Raw genomic sequence first — 19,332 nt, 5'->3', positions numbered from 1 at the left:
AAAATCATTTGTAATTCACCATATTCCATGATTGGCAGTGAATCCTGTCTGAAGTAAACAAGGACAATTAATACAGGGCAAGATGTTTTGTTTTTATAGGGACCGTGAAGCCAAGACCTGAGTCTCTGTACGGAGCTGACTTTCAAGAGGGCAGAAGTGCTCTTTTATCTTTCCGAACCATTTGTCTTCAAATTCTTTCGAAGATGCAATCACCAAGGCAGCCAGAGCTGCAGAGCCAATGCACTTCACCTCCGTGTGAGTCTCATCTTTTTTTTTTTCTGGGACGATATCTTCCCCCATAACCTGTGGCAGGAGGGGAAAAAAGAAACAACAACTATCCCAATAAAAAGAGTCAGCAGAATGTCATGGAAGACGATGCTGTTTATCAAGTGCAAAGGCTTTCACACGAAAGCTGAAACCATGTCAGAAGCCAGAGATCCCAACACAGGGGAAGGGTGTCTGTCTGCTCAGAAGCTGCTGCCCAGGGACCCCATGTGAGATGTCCTCTGTCTCTCCTCTTCCCTGAAAGGATCACTGAGGCATTAACATGGCAGCAGGACATTCAGCTGACCACTAGTGCCCAGTCTGTCCAAGACCATCTGCTGTGAGCAAGGAGGCAACTGTGAGGGTTTCTCCCTCCTTCTCAAACAACTGAAGAACAGAATTGGGTAGAACTGAACTGCTGCTCTGTGTAGGCAGACTCTTTAGCTTAGAAGTTCTCCAAAGACGCCAAAGGCAGCAAAGAGGTGAGCAGTAAGTAGCTGGGCCTGCCCTTTCCTGCCCCAGGGAGAGACTCCATCCCTCTAGAAATGTTACCACAGCAAAACCTCAGGTTCTCAAACAGCACCCCTGCCGCTGAAGGCACAACACTGCCCCCTACTGGTCAGATCAGGTCCATGAGCTGTGCTAATTTCTCTGACAAGTCACTCAACAAAATTGGAGAAAACTTACAACTGCACCCACTCTAAGAGAATGGGTAAGGACACTAACCTAAAATCTAGACCGCAGAGAGTTCATATTGTTTTGTTTGCCATCAAAAGTTAGGGAGTGACATGGCAGGAATGTTGTGAGGGAATTTAAGTCACAAGAGACTTGGACTAGATGATCACCAAGTTTCCTGCAAACCCTGAGGCCCCGTGTGTTCACGAATATCAAATGGTGATGGGCTAGAAGCACACTCAAAGAACAGACTCCACTGGTTAAATATTCAAGACTACATATAGTTGCGGCAAGAGTTGATGAGATGAATAGCTTAACCGTCAACATTTATTAAGCATGGTATCTCATCAACCCTAGGACACCTTCTGTTTTCATATTTTCACATTTCTAAAATCAAGATGCATCTTATAACCAATGATATGTCCTGATGTACATGGCATCTTATTTTTCTATTAGTGGCTCATCAAATAGTGATGTGTCTTATCATTGGTGACTTCCCACTTTAGTAAAAAATCTGGGAAATAACACCAAGAAAGTTGTTTTTAAAAAATTTTTAAACTGAATAATATTAATATCCAAACAAAGCAATATTTCAACAAGAGGAACAGACAAGTACATCATTCACAGGTATCAAAAAGTCTGCAAAAATATCTGACCACATAAAAATTTCAAAGAATGCCAAAAACTCCAGAAAATATTTCAACATATAAAAGGTTAGTAATTCTAATATAGACAGATCTCTCAAAAATAAAACAGAAACACAGCAATAGGGTAATAAAGAAAAAAGCATGACTAGGGATTTCACAAAATATAAATGGCCAATAAACATACCAAAAAATTGTCCATCTTAATACTAACCCAATAAACAGCAGTACTAAAAAGGGGCACTCTTACCAAACAAATTACAGGTTTCAAAAAGTAATAACATTAAGTTCATTAATCCAAAGTTCTTGTTTTTATAGATCAAAATGCCTGAATGTTGACAATTTCACATGGTTCAAGCTAACAGCTAGGATTTGGAGCAGGAGAGTCAGTGTTCTTATACTCTGCTGGAGAACAGGTACTGAGCGATCTTTCTGAATGACAACCTGGAAATGTGCTTCGAGGCTTTAAAGTGTCCATACACTAAAAAATAAATACAGCGTCCAGAGACTTAGTGATTCCATTTCTGATACGCTATTCTGAAAATGACAAGTGCATACACTGATTTCTTAAAGTAAGTTCTGAACACCTGCTGGATGTTCACCAGAGGCCCAAGGAAATGATAGCTCCGCAAAGGCTGCAGACCACAAGCTGCATCCTCCAGGTGAGAATTACTATCCCATCAATTAAATGATGTGCTGAGTATGGAGAATACAAAGATGTTTGAGACAACTTGTCAGGGATGAAAAAGGCTCCTGGAGAAGAGTGTGTGGCCCAGGCAAGGAGAGAGGAGAGAGCACTGGAGGGTAAGTAAAGCATCAGGCTTTTCTGCCCTCCTGCCATCAGGATAGATGACGGAACCCTGTGGTCCTGAATGCATGCCTGATGGTGGGCACCTGGTGTACGGTGTGGGCATGTGTAAATGGGTACACCTGGGCTGAGAGACTGCGCTTATGGGGGTGGCATCATGAGAACCACGAGAAGAGCAGAGAAGCTGAGAGAACGTGAGAGAAGGCCAGAGAACCCAGAGAGAATGAAGACCTGTTAGGGGCTGGGAGGCCTGCCAGCCCCTCAGCACCCCTGCCTGCCATGTACCTGGCAAATCCCAATAAAAGCCTGGAAAGCCGCTGAGGGCTCGAGGACTCTCTCCTCCTTTACTCCGTCTGCTCGGATCATAGAGAACCTGCTCCATGTCCTCCTGCCATTTCAAGCACCTAGTGTGGGCAGAAAGCCCCTTGCCCCTCTAAAAAGCCATAAGCACTTCCCAAAGGAAAGACCAGGCCAGGACTCATGGAGAGCTCTTCTCACGGGAAAGTTCCTGAGCTGTCAACTTGCAATGACCCACTGAAAGGAACAAGCATGAGTAGCTGAAATACGTGCACAATCTCCAAAGCCATCTTAAGAAATTTCATCAGCATGTTTTTTGAAAAGCTAGTAAAAATTCTGACATTTGAATTTCCCTGCAGACATCCATGTAGTAACAGGGTAGAGAAGGAAACTGACTTGTAGCTGGAAACCTGGGTTCCAGTCCAGCTCTGCCACTTGAAATCTGACCCAAGACCAGTCGCTCCTCGTTCTGAGCCCCGATCCCAGCTCTGCCTGTGCTCTAGGTGGTTATGGGGACAAAAAGAGGGATAAGATGAAAGAGACGTGTCTGCCTTCCAGCCAGAAGCCAGAAAGCAACTCTGGGGCATAGCTGCTGTTCCAGCCCGTCCTGACGAGCTCCGACAAGTGAAGCCAAGTCAGCTCCTGGCTTCCAGCCCCTGTGGGAGGCGGGTGACAAAGGCTGCTTGGGGGGATTAAGTGATCAAAGGCACATAAAGGAGGGAGACAGTCCTTCAGATCATGAGATTTGGCCCCGTCTTTTAAAAAATGGCACTGGAGCCAGGAAAAACATCTACAATGCTTCATTTCGCATAAACCTGAGGGGACGCACTCACCTCAGCTATCAACTGCAAAGCATCTTCTTTGAAGCTGAACTCTTTCATTTTATCTTCAATTTCCCGCTGAGTCCTCAAGTTCCTCTCCAGAGCAAAGGATGTTTGCTGAGACTGGATGAGCTGAAGCAAAAGCCTGAAAAACAGAGGTGCCCTGTGCAGACCCCGCATAAAGGTCAGTGGCGAGGAGACTCCTCAAGTGTGTTCAGCTGATGCCATCCCACCTGCCTACCCAAATGTGCCCCCTCCTGTGAATCCCAAATTGCCCCACTTTATACTGGAGAGGCATCGCTTCTAAAATGAACAGACTGGAGTTTCTCGAAGAAATCTTTAGAGAGCAAAAACTCCAAAGGGCTTCCTGCCTCACAAGAGCCTCCTGTAAAAGTCAAGTGATGGAAAGCAAGAGGCAGAAGAGCAAGCTCCCAGTCACAGACTCCTCCCCAGGAGTGCTGCGATGTGCTCCTTCCAAGTAGGTGACCCATGCCTTCTCTCGGACTCAGAGCAACTCGGCCTGAGGGACTGGTTGGGTTCCCTAGCACACACCCATTACCCAGAGCAGGGCCACACCTTGCAGGACCCCCATGGCCACAAATGCCTCACCACTAACCTCCCCTCATGATCGTCTCCTCTTTTCTTCCCACCCCTGTCCTTCCCACATGCGTCCCACCTTCATTAAATGTACATACACAGAAGACTGGGTCACAGCACCACGTACGCTTCCGGTGTGCAGTGTTGGAACTCGACATCTGCAGACACCGGGTGGAGACCACCTCCCGAAGGGCAGTTTCCATCCACCACCACACAATAACCCCTTTGTTCACTGCACCCACCCACCAGCCCCATTCCCTGCTGGGAAACACAAATCTGTTCTGAATCTAAGAGTTTGTTTTGTTTGTCCATTATGTTTCTTTTTCTTCCGCATCCTTGTGGTTTTTTAAAATACTGAGCGTGTACATCTTCCCAGCGTCCCTCAGGCCCCCGGACCCCTGCTGCTGTGCCCGGAGCACTCAGCCCTCCTTCCTCTCATTCACCACCCTTGGAGCGGGCAGATACTGGCGAGCGGAACAGGCGGGTTCCGGCTTCATGGAATGGGAGATCCCAAGTGAGATAACACGCGGACAAGACCAGCCGGACAGTAAAGGAAGGCTTTTCTGAGATTCCTCTGGCGCTAAGACCTAACTGGGAAGGAGCCAGCCACAGAATATAAGGGAGAAGAGGCTTGGCAGGAGGAAGGAGGCTCAACCCAGAACTAGCTTGATGTGGTCGAAAATCAGGATGATCCGGTGGCCAGAACACAGCCGGGGAGAAAACCCTGTGGTAAACGAGGCAAAGGCGGGGCCGACTCACATCAGACCTGAGGGCCAGGGAAAGAAATGTGGAACTTGTTATGTGCCAAGCCACTGGTGAACCTCCTTATATGACCTGATTCGCACGAAGGAGGTCATGGACCAGCTCCCTCACCTGTTCACGTTACCTGCAGGGCCTCTGGAAGCAGTTACATCCTCTGACCCTTTTAAGGTACTTGCATTCTCCCTCTTGCTCCTGAAATGACTTGAAAATACCACTTATGGGGCCTCCCTGGTGGCACAAGGGGTGTCAGCACTATGAAGCCATCCGCAGCCACCGCAGCACAAGTTCGATCCCCAGCCAGGGAGCTACCCACAGAGTGCAGCAGACCTCTCCTGACTCACCCGCTGCTCCCCTCAGCAGCATATTTCAGTAAATCTCCCTGTTCTGCTCCCCATTCTGTCTCCGGTGAGTCACCCCAGTACCTCTGGCCTGTACCCCAGTTCTTGAATGCATAAATAAATCTTAAAAATACCACTTATACTTGCTCCTCTTCAGTGTCTACTTGCTCCTCCACCCTGTGCAATCTGCCTCGTCATCCCATCACTACTAGGTTGACCTCTTGAAGGTCAATAATTCTGTGGTGCTTTGCAACCACCCCAGGCCAGGTAGTTTCACCATCAGTTCTAGCAATTTGAAGGAGAATTTTGGAGCCCTTGGCATTATTGTCACAGGTTTTTAATGGTAAGCAGGGAAAACCAGCCAGCAGGGAGATAGCAAATTGAGACACCTCCCTTTTCGCCCCTCCCTCCTAGGCACAGGTGTGCACACTTGCACATGCGCACACACCCATCTCAGCTGTCCACAATCAGGCATGCGTGCCCCACACCCACGAGCCTTCGACATTAACAAGATCAAGGCCACAGGTGATAGCTGCAGAAGCCAATGGTGTAAAAGCCTGATCATCTTCATTTACCCTTCACATAGCTTCCAAGTACTCCTCAAAGAATTGATCCCAGCTGACTCCCCGTTACCATCTCACTGCTGAATCTCTCCGGAAACGCGTCAATCTCTCTCTCCCTTACTCTGAGCCCAACTCCTACCCATGGGAAGCTCCAGCGGGATGTCTGACAGGCAGCTGATCTCAGCACAAGGAACCCAGATCATTACTTCCACCCCAAGTCTGCTTTGTCCTCCCCTCACATCTGAAGACACCGCCATGCTCCCAAGGCAGGCTCTCGGGGTTTTCCGGGACACCCGCATCCTCCCTCCCCACACACTCGCGTCCAGTCCCTCCTGCAGTGACACCCGTGTCTTCTTTCCACTATACTGTCCTATCCTTGCTCAGGACCCATCACCATCCACCCGTTAGCCCACCACCTCATCATGATGTCCCCAGCGCCAACCTCCTTCTAACACATCCGCAGAGCCACCGGATCTCTCTAGAAATCCCAGTTCTTATCACACCACTTCAAGCTCTAAAACCTTCAAATACTCCTCAGGCCTTCAGCATAAGAATCAAACTCTTTAAGGTGACATTTAACTTCTTGTGCTAATAAAAACTAAAACCACAGGAACACTAAAAGCTAACATTTGCCAAGTAACTGCGCACTACAAGCGCCGCACACACTCTAATCCTCACACCCCACACACGAGCAGGCATTTTCCCTACTTCTCCATTTGAAGATCACAGAGTTGCAGTATTCGTGGAAGGACACAGCTAGCAGGCAGATGAGTCCAGGCTCATTTGCTCCACGACAGCAATTTATCAGGTTCCTTAAAATGAGCTCTGACTCCAAGTCCTGCCTCCTGCTTCCCACGCCACCCTGGCCTCATGGGCTACAGCTGTTCCCTATGCCCCAACCCCCCAGTGCTGCTCACGTTGCACCAGGCCCCGTGCCCCTTGGGCTGTGCTCTCCCCGCGGCAGGATGGGACCCACTGGGGAAAATCACATGGACTCAGCGAGATCGGAAAGACACCTGTTCTGGAATCAGAGACCTGGGCCCAACCCAGAGCACTTTATGGTCATACCACTCTGGGGACGATGCTAAACGGCTCCCCAGTCTACACAGTGGGGTCCCAGGACCCACCCCAGAGAGCAAGGAGGGTTAAAACGAAAGGCAGACAAAGCTTCTAGCGCTCGTTTATCTAGGAGAACCGATGGTGCTCCTCCAGGACCAGCAGCGGCCGCGGCACTCCTGCTGGCTTCCTCCCTCCTGCCACAGCAGGCAGCCCCCACACTGAAGCTGCTGCTCAGTGCCAGCTCCTGGCCACACAGAGATTCTCCTCAACCCCTGAGTAGTGTCAGGAAAGGGACTCTTTTTTAAAACTGATCTTTATAATCTTTGCAAGCGGTATGCGCCTGGCACAGTTATTCGACATACTTAGGAATTAAAGTGACAAAGTCAATGCTAAATAAACATCAGCCAATATAGTTTAAAATCTGCCAAACAGATGCCACTTCTAAGCAAGCTTTACTGTTAATCAATCTTCCTTCAATCCTCCAAAGTTAAAAACAAAATATTTTCCTTGGTATCACTGGAGTCCTAAGAGACTATTTTTGACATAAATCACAAAAATTAATATTCTCACTTTTCCCTTAGACTCATACTTTATGGGTTCAAAGTATTTGGAATCCCTAAACTTTGGGAATTCTTGTAAAGTGAATTAAGCATTAATTTTTTATTCACCTTATTAGTGATTCAAACGCAAAAGATGTTCTTCTTTAGTGGATTTTCTGTGGAACACAGAAGTAAAAAACTCCATGCTTAAAATACCTCTTCCTCCCTCTGTCAATTTTATACATTTAATTTTCTTTTGCTAATTTTAATGTTTTCCAATTTTAACACTGTATCTAGGTCAATGATACCAGTGTATTCGGAGCAAATAAAGGTTTGTTTCCAAATCTCACATACCAAAGGACACAACGGATTCCATGGAGACCACGGAAAAAAATCTGAAAAACATATGCCAAGTGTCTTGCCTAGAACTTTCTGTGGTTTAAAATCTCCACAATCAGATCAGGGAGACTCAGCTCTGAGTTTACCTGGTCCGGATAAACGAGGCACACGCATTCACCTGTGTCTCCAGCAGCAACACTTCTCTCTTTTCTGCCCTGCCATTTTGAGTGCTTGTAAGAGCTTCTTCATTCTTGTGGTTGTTAGTGCTGCTTGCCTCCACAGAACACACAGAGCTTGCAGGCAACATCTCAGGGAAACATGACAGACAGTCTTTTCCTGAGTGTGGAAAGGAAGACTTGCTCGTTTTGTCACTGAAGGCAAAACTATCCCGAGATGATGCAAAGGAAGCCGAGAGAGCCAGCCCCAGCTTCAGGTACGCCTCTGCCAACTGGCCCCAGTTCCAAGGATTGAAAGGATGCAAAGAAATTAGTTTCTGTAGGCAGAAAATTGTTGTCTCCAAGTTTTGCAAACTTGAACAAATTGCAATCTGGAGGTACAGCACAGCGGTCAGATGGTCGGTATTGGTTGCTTTGCTTTCCTGAGGAGGAAAACAGGGTTAAGAACTTTGAACAGGGGCCTCCCCTGGTGGCGCAGCGGTTGAGCGCTGGGCTGTGAAGCTGCCCGCAGCCTCTGCAGCGCCGGTTTGATCCCCAGCCACCGGTGAGGGTCCCACATGGCGCACAGACCTCTCCTGCCACCCGCTGCTCCCCTCAGCAGTGTGTTTCGTCAGTCTGTCTGTTCTGTTCCCCGCTCTGGCTCTGGTGAATTCTCTCACCCTCCCACGCTTCTGACTGTACCCAGTGCTTGTATAAATAAATAAATAAATCTTTAAAAAAAAAAAAAAAAAAAAAAAAAAAAAAAAAAAAGAACTTTGAACAGCAGAACATTTTCCTGGTAAAAATGATGGCGTCTGGAAATCCAGTTTGTGCAGGTTATAAATCAGAAGGGTCTTTCGGCCACTTCTCAGTAGCATGGACTTGGTATTTTTCAATAGCTCTTAGTTTGAAACCATAAACCTTGAAAAATAATCACCCAGCAAAAGAATCACCAGTCATTCCCGGCCCTCCTCATGTCACAACAGAAACAAAACTCACATGACAACAGTCTGGAAAAGTTCACCAAAAACATGAATGTCAATTTATTTTCAAATCTTAACATAATCTTTATTGTCTTCAGCTGAAAGATTCGAGTCAACTTTTTTATACCCTGGGCTAATGGTTCCATCTTAATGTTCCAGGCTTTTCTGAAAATCCAAAATGAAATTTTCTTGAGAATTCGAGTGTTCTCTACTTCCAAAATTGACTTGGCTTGGCCTGGATAGCCCTGCAGCTCTGTTTCACGATCCATCATAATTGAATCCAAATGTCTTCCCTGGTAACGATTACCAAGGCCAATTGTTTTTGGCCAGAAGGAGTTGCTTGGTTTCTTTCTGATCAAAAAAATCTTTTCCACTACCTCTTGCCTAACTTGCCATATGGCAAGAGCCCGGTGGGGGGAGGGAAAACAGGCTTCTTTTTTCTAAGTTAAAGTCTGTGGAGAGCAGATGACAAATTAAAATCATCTTTTGGTTGATTTCAAATCTCAGGAAGAACTGGCCTTCTAGTATCCAGATCAAGCTCCCATATGAAGTATACCAAGGAAGAAACAAGTAAAACTACCTGTCTGCTGCCTGAAGCAGCTGGCAGAGAGAAGTGGAAGCTTGTGGAGGATTCTAAATATTCATATAGCGAGTGAAAGGACTCATCTGGCCACAGTGGACCTTCCCAGTGACAGCGCTTATCTGGTTTATTATTCTATTGTTTAATGTTCTTGCCTCCCACACACCGTTAAGCTCTGTAGGGTAAATGAAGATTGCTCAGTTTGCCCTGTTGGCCTCTGTGGCGCCCACCACGACCTTGAATGCAGGAGGCGCTAGGGAGCGAGGCTCGGGTGCATGTGCCTGAGGGTGGACACCTGGAGTATGGTGTGGGCATGTGTGATGGGCACACTTGTGCGTAGGAGGGCAGGCATATGAGGATGGAGTGCATCACAGAGGATGGAATGCAGCAGAGAGGGTGGACAGCGGTGGAGAGACCATGAGAGAATGTCAGAGAAAGCCCAAAGAATAAAGATTCGCCAGAGACCAGGAGGCCTCCCTGCCTGCCCTGCACCTGGTTGCCTCACTACAAATGGTGCAGAAAGATCATTAAAAGCCTGAAAAAGACACTGAGGGCTCTGGGCTCTCCTTTGTCCACCCTGCCCTGCTGCTGCCTGCACTACAAGCTCCAGAAAGATTTTTGTTGAATGTGGAGTTCCCAGTACAACCTCAGACATAACCGATGTTTAATAACTGGAGTAATACAGTTTCTTGTTTTTACTTATAATAAAGCAACAAGTACAGACATCTGACAAGTCTACCTCTCTTCTCTCCCCAGTCAGTAGTGCTTTCTTGTGTTTAAAGCACTTTCATGTTACGAAGCAAGTATGTGCTGGGGTGGAGGTTGTGACATCAAGTCATGGTTTTGATGTGAGGGTTTTGATAGCACGTCCACTGAATAGCTCTGGAAATTAAATTCCACATAAGTGAATCGAGTGATTTTTTTCCTAGACTATCGCAACTCCTTCTCTAATGTGGCGATGCTGCTACTTAACATTCTTTGAGTGCTGAGCACAGTCAGGTGCTATTCTAAGTGCTTTACTCATTTCATCCACATGGAAATCCTTTACAATAGACTGCATTGGTATCCTGCTTTGTAAGTGAAGGAACTGGATCAGGGAGGTTAGGCAAGGGGCCTAAGTCACACAGCTGGTGGGGAACAGAGCTGGAGGTCCCAGCACCAGCACTGCGGAGAGCTGACACCTGAGAGGGATCCAACCCCACCCCACCCCCACCCCCGTGCTAGACACTAGGTGTGTGCAGAGCATGGAGGGCATTCATCTGTCTCCTCGGCTTTGAGCCCCAAACTAGGCACACGGACATGGCAGGACTAAAACAAATGTTTGTGGGCCTCCCTGGTGGCACAAGGGGTTAAGTACAGCACTGTGAAGCTATCCACAGCCATTGTAGCACAAGTTCGATCCCTGGCCGGCCAGGGAGATACCCATATGGTGCAGCAGACCTCTCCTGCCGCCCGCTGCTCCCCTCAGCAGTGTACTTCCTCAGTCTGCCTGTTCTGTTCCCCGCTTTGTCTCTGGTGAATCCTCTCACCCTCCCGCGCACCTGGCCTGTACCCCGGTTCTTGTATGCATAAATAAATCTTTTTTTAAAAAAATAAAGAAAAGAAATGTTTGTGATGTGCATGAAAGACCAAAAGTCACTTATGGTCAGAAAGAAATTTTCCTTCCACAGTTAGTTTATCACATAAACATAGCCGCCACTCTAATAAGACAATGTTTAAATTATATAAGAAATAGTTCTCTTATAAATTTCACCCAAAAATCATTGAGAGGTGAGTCAACTTCAGTAGAAGCTGTGAGCATAAACTGTTCATACTCCAGGACCAGCTGCCTAATACATTCAGTGTGAGTCACAGACTTGCCCCCCTATAAAACCTGAGTGGCAATAACCTCTGAGACAAAAATCAGAAAGGGGCCAGAGCTAGCAGTGCGAGAAGAGGGCCCACAAGCAGGGAAGAAATTTATAAAACAAAAACAAAACACAGAGTCCCAGGAAATGGGAAAAACACGCAAAGAGGCAGAGCCCATGAGACCACGTGAAGAGACCCCAAGAGAGGGGTGAGCCCCACAAGCCTCCGGTGCCCATTCCTTCCCCAGAGGGAGCAGGAGGCCACTAAAGAGTTCCCAAAGTCTTGACAGTGGTCTTCTGACGGGCTTCCTCCTCCCTTGTAGCCACCCCAAGCTCTGGAGACCTGACATCCGGGAATGGGCAACAGACAGAAACAGCCCAAAGAAACCAGAGCTAACTCGGCCCTACCATGTAGGAGGGCTGCCCTGCCTGCTGAGGTCTCAGCAGGGAGGACAAAGAGCACGGGAGGGTGGGAGAAATGTGAGGCGGAGAGAGGCCATGGCAGAGAACAGAAGCCAAGATGGCAACTGAGGTCTGGAAAAAGGTACTCAAAGGGCCAGAGCTGCAATAGTTTGCAGACCAGGGAGACAGGATGAACCGTTATATCCCCCCAGGTCACCTGCTCATGCCAATGCTCCTTTAATAAGGGAACCTTATGTTTTGGATTGAGGAGAAAGAGAAAACAAATACAGCTGTTGTCCATGCTCTCAAGAAATCACTGCCAAAGTCTCCTCTCACTGCAAGAGGCTGGAGTACTATGCAGTGAACCCCCCCGGCAAGCAAATGTAGGGGTTTCTCTTAGTAAAGGAGATGGAAGAGGACAGCTCAGCTGCATGCATAATCTAAGTTGAGCTGAGTTGGGACTAGATCTACTGGGCTCAAGATCAGCGCCTCAACCCTCATTAATTCCTCAGAGAGAGAGAAAACTGGTCATCTATAGACTAGGATTGCTCAACTACAACCAATCTCCACATAAAAGTTAAGCCAAAAAGTCATAGAAGTAAACAAAAAAAGCCTTATTCTGGAAACAAAAACAAGCAGAATCTAGAATTGCAAAGAACTGCCTTTCTTTGTGCCTTAAAAAAGATTCTACAAATTCCATTAAAAAATGAAAATGAGAGCCTGCTCCAGCTGCACACACACCAAAATTGGAACGATACAGAGATTAGCGTGGCCCTTGCACAAGGACCACCTGCAAATCATGAAGTGCTCCAGATTTCAAAGTAAATAAAAATGAAAATGAATATTACGTGTGGCTTAGTAAGGTATCAGTAGTTTGAGGGCAACTTTTGTCTGTTTTTCAAAAATAACATGTTCAGTGTAGAAACTGAAATCTGGAAAGAATTCTAAAGCAGAAAACAGATTGCTGATAAGTCTTCCACTCTGAGTATCTATTCCTAACAAGAATAAGCTTTTGCAAATGAGATTTTCAGGCAGTGAAAATTTTTAAGCAAAAAAAAAAAAAAAAGAAAAGAAAAAGTTAAAGAAAGTGATTATGTCTCAGAACTCCAAATTACCCATCACAATAAAGTTCTTACACTGCTGACAAATTTCTCCTTCCCCAAACCTGAAGAATTTGCTGCTGGCAAAACTTTTTCTGTTTTTTTAGAAAATAAACTATTCAACCATCCTTGCTATAGGAAAGCATGAAAAAATAAAGCAATGAATACACTTACCAGGTTTGTAGCGATCTCCAGTGCCTCTGCAGGCCTTCCCAGGTGAACCAGACACCGGGCCTGGCCTTCCTGGACATCCCTTTTCATGGCACAATTGTTAGATGGCAATTTTTCAGAGATACTGGAATATTCCTGCAGTGCTTTCTGGCCATGATAATAAAGGAAATGAAAAGAAGGAATGTAAGAATGGCAGAAAATAGAGAAAGGGGTTGTTATAGGCTTGATTTTTTTCCCCAGACGAAAGTGATGTTATAAATCACCCTGCAACAAACTAAGTGTGACTTGCATATTTCAGTCAGTACTATTTTTCTAGAGGGCAGAAAAGTGGCTGGAGAATATTACTGCTACACCCACAGAAGACATCACAGCATAGCAGGGAGAGTGTACTGAATTCAAAAGACCCAGGTTTGAATCCTGATTTTGCCACTAACTTACTGTGTAACCTTCTCGGGGGCAGAACAACAGATCTGTTGTGAAAATGAAATGAGATCTATGTGAAAAGCAACTTGTATCTGTTAGGGCTCCCCTTTTTCTCACACATTTTGGGGTGCTTTGCTCCTGTGGCACTATGAGGTACCTGTGCTAGAGGCTCCCTCATAATGAGGATACAGAAGTTGGAGAAACAGACCCACAGATCCCAGTGATGGAGTTACAAGAAACAAAGCAAATTAGATGGAAACAAAGAGAAAAGGACAGAAACCTAGGACTCTAACATACCACAAAAGAGTAAATTCATCTTCACAAACAGCACACTCCTAACTTAGTACACTGGTATTTAAATATATAGTATATATAAATATATATATGATGTATACATAGTATATGTGTGATATGTATATATGAAGTGTATAGAAATATATATAATATATAAAACACATTTTTATGTTAAGCATATATATATATATATATATATAAAATATTGGGCCATTTCAGTACCCCAATCTCATATCTGTTGAATTCTACCTGATACTCGTGTCGTCTATAGGCCAGGTCCCCTCTGAATTTCTTGATAGTGAGAGCTTCAACATCATCACTGCTCTCTGTGTCTTCATCAAACCACTAGAAATTGTAAAAATAGGAGATTATAGAGAAAGAAGCTATACTTTTCCGCCTCATATTCGAAAGCAATTTCCCATATGTAATTGATTAAACCTCAAAAAAATAAGATACCTTCAAGATGAGACTCGGGAAAACATCTGACAAAGAATGACAATTTTAGTGACGGTCCAGTTTTTATTAAAATTATCACAAAAATATGACACTTCTCAACTAAAAAAAGAAGCACATATGGTTTTAGCTACATCATGTTCAACACGGGGCAGTGGTGACTGGGAACCGAGCACAGTTCCCACTGGTCCTTTAGGCTGAGATGTGTTTCCTTACACAGAAATTTTAGAGTGGATGGAATAGGGATTGACAACACTCTATGGAAAGGACTTAAAAGAGAGGTATCATCGTTACAGAGCTATTATGAAAATGTTGTTAAGGCAGAAAAGAAAACTAAGCATAGAGGAAAGAGAAATGAAGGCTGAAAGGGAATTCCATGCTATATAATGCCAAAAGACCTGCTGGAGAAAAATTTGAGGAAATGCTCATGTGGAATATTTTACTCCCTTTTCTCCTGATTTAAACTCCATGGATAGGGCCTCCCTGGTGGTGCAGCGGGTTGAGCATAGTGCTGTGAAGCTGTCTGCAGCCTCTGCAGCATGGGTTCAATTCCCAGCCGGCCGGGGAGATACCCACATGGCATGGCAGACCTCTCCTGTCTCGCCTGCAATGTTTTTGGTCCGTCTGCCTATTTTGCTCCCGGCTCTGTCTCTGGTGAATTCTCTCACCCTCCAGTGCCTCTGGCCTGTACCCCAGTTCTTGTATAAATAAAAATAAATCTTTTAAAAAAATAAACTCCATGGATAGGAAGCAAAATGAGATGGAGATTTCTTAATTACTGAGTAAAGGAATGTTAAGATGAGAAAACAGGTGGACAAAAAGTACACCATATGTCAGTTTTTCCAGCTCCAAAGAAGTATCTCACCCTCCCTTTTACTCATAGTAAAGCACACTGAGGCTGAAAGAAGTTTATCCCCAGTTAAGTGCTGTGACTTCAACTGTAACTACGTTTGTGATGGTTCCACTATCTTGTCAAAATTGTTTGCTTCTATTTCTAAAAGATGCCTGTCATCTACTGTAAAGTCTCTCCATCACAGTGGAGGAAGCCAGGGGCCATTGGCTCTGTTCTCCCTTAAGAACTGTCTAACTCAGCAAAGACTACACACTGAACCCCTAGTTTTCTCTATGCTCCACTGCTCTCTAGTCACATACTGTGTCCCATGATCAGTCAATCCCAACAGCAGGCCTGCAAACATCCATCAAATTTTCATTAAATCCTACTGGGAAACAATCAAGCAAAATTAGTTTTCAAATGACTGATTTTATTTTCCCAAAGAAACAGCAGGACAGGGAATGAGTGGCTTCAAATACTCCTCTCCGTTAAGAGAAAGAGGAAAGGAGCTGTGGGCCTGAGAGGCTAAGCATGTGGATAAGGCAAAGAGCTGGCGCCACACAGCATCTAAGCAGTAGGGGACAACAGAAATCTTCTAATCCCAAATCCTGGTTTTATATCTACCAAACCTGACTTGAATAAGGCCTCTCTGAGTTTATAAGCAGTTTCATAGACGAAACAAATTCTAAAGACATGTGATTTGGGGGTTTTATTTTATAAGTATATAGCACATACCACACCGACCAACTATTATCTCATTTCACCTTCACAATAAGTTGGTGAGCCAATGGATAAGGTTTTTTCCCCCAAATAATAAGGAATTGCCACCTTGAAAGGGAAATAGTAAAAGCCAAGGCTGGAATGCAAGGGTCCTATTTCATAACTAGGGCTTTATGCTGAAGCACATGACTTCCCAAGCCCATGCCTAGTTTTAATCTACATGATCAAGTTCTAATCATAACTTTGAAAGACTGCCTGCAGTAAAGAGAAAATGCCAGTGAAATAAAACAAAAATACAATTCAGTGATTATTCAGCTTCTGACATCTGTAAGTACAATGTTTTAAGGACTAAATGAGACAAAACATGTAAAGGAACTTAGTAGGGTGCCTGGTACAAGTAAGTGCTAGTAGTCTTTATTGGTGTGATAAGAAGAACACTCAGGTAATAATGCAAAGTAATATTCAACTAATTCAGAATATTCACAGATTTGCTATTAGGTATAACTAGGTGGGGCGCAGGGCATAACATTAAGCATCCGCCCTCCCCGATTGAGCACTGCGCTGTGGAGCTGTCCACAGCCTCTGCAGCACCGGTTCGATTCCAGGCCAGCCAGGAAGATACCTACATGGGGTGGCAGACCTCTCCTGTCTCGCCCGCTGCTCCCTCAGCAGAGTACTTCGGTCCTTCTGCCTGTTCTGCCCTCTGCTCTGTCTCTGGTGAATTCTCTCACACTCCCGTGCCTCTAGCCTGTACCCCAGTGCTTGTATAAATAAATAAAATCTTTAAAAAATAAAATCTTTAAAAAAAAAAAAAAGAACCACTCCTGTGTCACATACCGCTCTGGTTCCAAGAGCTTCATGGGATACTGACAAGTGATTTAAGAAGGGAAACGAGTCAAAGATTAAAATACTGGCGTGGGAGTAATTAGAAAAGCCTTCCTCGAGGAGGCAGCATTTAAGATGTGCCTCAAGAAATAGATGTAATTGAACAATTTTGACCATCAGCGAGTGTCAAGGTAGGTAAGGGACATCACTAAGTCAGGGCAGGCCAGGGGGTACAGGGCAGGCCAAGGGGGTACAGGGCAGGCCAGGGGGTGCAGGGCAGCCAGGGGGTGCAGGGCAGGCCAGGGGGTGCAGGCCAGGGGGTACAGGGCTGGTCAGGGGGTGCAGCGCAGGCCAAGGGGTGCAGGGCAGGCCAGGGGGTGCAGGGCAGGTCAGGGGGTGCAGGGCAGCCAGGGGGTACAAGGCAGGCCAGGGGGTGCAGGGCAGGCCAGGGGGTGCAGGGCAGGCCAGGCCAGGGGCTGCAGGGGGTGCGGGGCCGCGGACACTGAGCTCTGACAAGCGGGTGGCGCCGGAAGGCCGCGCGCGAGCGAGGCACAGGGGGCCTCAGAGCACGGCGGGAGGGGCGCCCTCCGAGCAGCAGGGAGAGCGCCGCCCGCAGGGCTCCCCTCCGACGGCGCGGGGCCCTCGCCCCGGGCAGCGCGAGCCGGGCTCCCCGGAGGCCGGGGGGCGCGGGCGGCGCAGGGGCCCGCGGGGCGGGGTGGCCGCGCCGCGAGGGCAGGGGCTCGGCAGGGGCTCGGCAGGGAGCCGACGCGGGGCCGGGCCAGGCCGCCGGCCGGCGCTCACCTGCGGCTCGCAGCGCTTGGCGCGGTGCGACGGGGGCGGGCCCGCCGGCCGCTCTGGCCTCCCCTCGAACACCGAGTCTTCGAAGTCGCCGCCGAGCAGCCAGCACCCGGCCTCCATGCCGCGCCCCCCGCAGGAGCACAGAGCCGGCGCGGCGCCCAGAGCGGCGCCCACGTGCGGGCCAACCCGGAAGAAGCGGGGCCGCCGACGCCCGCCGCGCGGCATGCTGGGACTTGTAGTCGGGGGCGGGGCCAAAAATAACTTGGCCCCCGGCTGGTTGGGAGCGATCGTTGAACTGAGGTTTTTAACTGACTCACAAACTCGCCAGACAGAGAACAGTTCGTCTTCTCCACTTCAGGGGAGGAACAGAACACAAGCATTAAAAAATACTGACCCTTGGGGAGCTGTTAAAACTCTTAGGTGTCTCCCCCCCCACCCCTCCACTGACAGTATCATCCGCTTGGCGCATTGTGCATGCAATGTTCACTGCCCCCTTCGCACTTTTTATCCTTTCTTAACAACTCATGAAAGGCACATTAATTCCCATCTTGCGAATGAAGGTATTGGTGCTTAGAGAGGTTAAGTAATTTGCTCAGGGTCAATTATCACATAGCTGAAAGCTGGGAAATACAAAAATGAATCCATAGTCCTATAGGTCTCCCGAGGGGACAGGCCAACACCAATAACAAAAACCAAGGTAGTAATTTACGCATTTGTAACATAAAGGGCAGAGAGATTTATTCTTGGCTCTCCAGCAAGGAGCATTAATTCTGCCTACAGGAAAAAAAAAAAAATACAAATCCCAGAATTCTAAGACTAACATGTACTACAGATCTTATATTTTCAAGATGTTCCCTGACACTAGAAAGTTGGTTGTTGACATCAGCCAATATTGCACAGCACCATGTGCCCGATTACGCAGCCAGTAACAGACAAGGAGTTTTTCCTGGGATTGCTCCTATTTCTCCTCTCAACAGTGCCTCTTCCACCAGTTGTTTTCCAAGTTTCTTTCTTCAACCCAATTTCTACTCTACAAACTCAGTCCACTCCCCACTGTTTCAAAATCCATCAGCATTGAGAGGTAGGCTCCACCAGGACTGCCTCCTCCTTTAGCTTCTGTTGAATTCATCCACAGAAGGGCCAATAAGAAAAGTTTGTTTTCCCTTCAGAGACGTAATAGTCTGTAGTAGGAAAAATTTAGAAATTATAGAAAATAAAAGAAAAAAAAGGATCCAAAATATCATCACTCAGAAATAATGGAATCTCAAGAGGGTAGAGATATTTACCCCAATCCCAAAATACCACTTCCAAGCAGAAAAGGCAATACAGCAAAGTGTCATGGGAACACAAGCAACACTAGGTCTGGACTTTTGATCCTGGTTCAGTTATTCACTAGTTGTGTGACTGTTACCGGGCAAAGGGTACAAAAACTCTGAACAGATCAGAACCCCTCTCATTGGTTCTTGGGTCCATGCACTTGCTGCCACAACTATAAACAAAAGAGCTGTGGTGCAGCAAAACATAAAAAGGAATTATTTTAACAGTATGAAAGGAGAACTCTGGGGGAGAGGGAGGAGTTACTAAACGGTGAGGTGAAGCTGCTTGCAGCAGGTCTGGATCTGGGGCCTGAGCCTGGGTCTGGGGGAAAGTTTCACCAAGTCCTGCTGTCCAAGGATTGATAGGGTGCCCCAGAACCCTACTGCTGCTCATATTGGGGGCCAAGGAGGGCAGCTGCCATCTGCAGCAGCTCCAAAGGAGAGAGACCAAAAGCCGACAGGCTCTTCCTTTTACAAGGGCTCCCCAAAATAGCTGGTCTGCTCTGCTCCATCCCAGCAGCCCACTAGGTTCCTGGATCCATTTGACATTTAGGTCACAATGCTAAGTTGGCATCCTGTGGGACTTCAGGCTGTGGAGTTAGGTCCTACACTGTACGCTTTGCTAGTCCACATATTCTGGGTGGGGAGGGGTAGGGGAGCAGCATGGTATGTGCCCAGTCTGGGCAAAGGCAGAGTCAGCCACCCAGCCTGGAACTGAGAATGCAAG

The 19,332-nt window shown here is 46.8% G+C and overlaps 1 protein-coding gene across 1 annotated transcript; it reads right to left on the bottom strand.

Annotated features, from left to right (window-relative positions):
• Nucleotides 1-93: 93 nt before the first annotated feature.
• Nucleotides 94-17,409, bottom strand: LOC311168353 (uncharacterized protein C8orf76-like; the record flags this gene model as incomplete). Its single annotated transcript, XM_084229755.1, has 6 exons — nt 94-303; nt 3,522-3,654; nt 7,853-8,304; nt 12,948-13,091; nt 13,911-14,006; nt 17,293-17,409. The coding sequence occupies 6 exons, from the start codon at nt 17,407-17,409 to the stop codon at nt 94-96; spliced, it is 1,152 nt and encodes a 383-aa protein (XP_084085881.1).
• Between the last annotated feature and the right edge of the window lie 1,923 nt (nt 17,410-19,332).

Source organism: Talpa europaea (assembly GCF_964194135.1).
Source record: "Talpa europaea genome assembly, chromosome: 3".
Lineage (NCBI taxonomy): Eukaryota > Metazoa > Chordata > Mammalia > Eulipotyphla > Talpidae > Talpa > Talpa europaea.
This window is presented reverse-complemented; position numbering and strand designations above follow the sequence as displayed.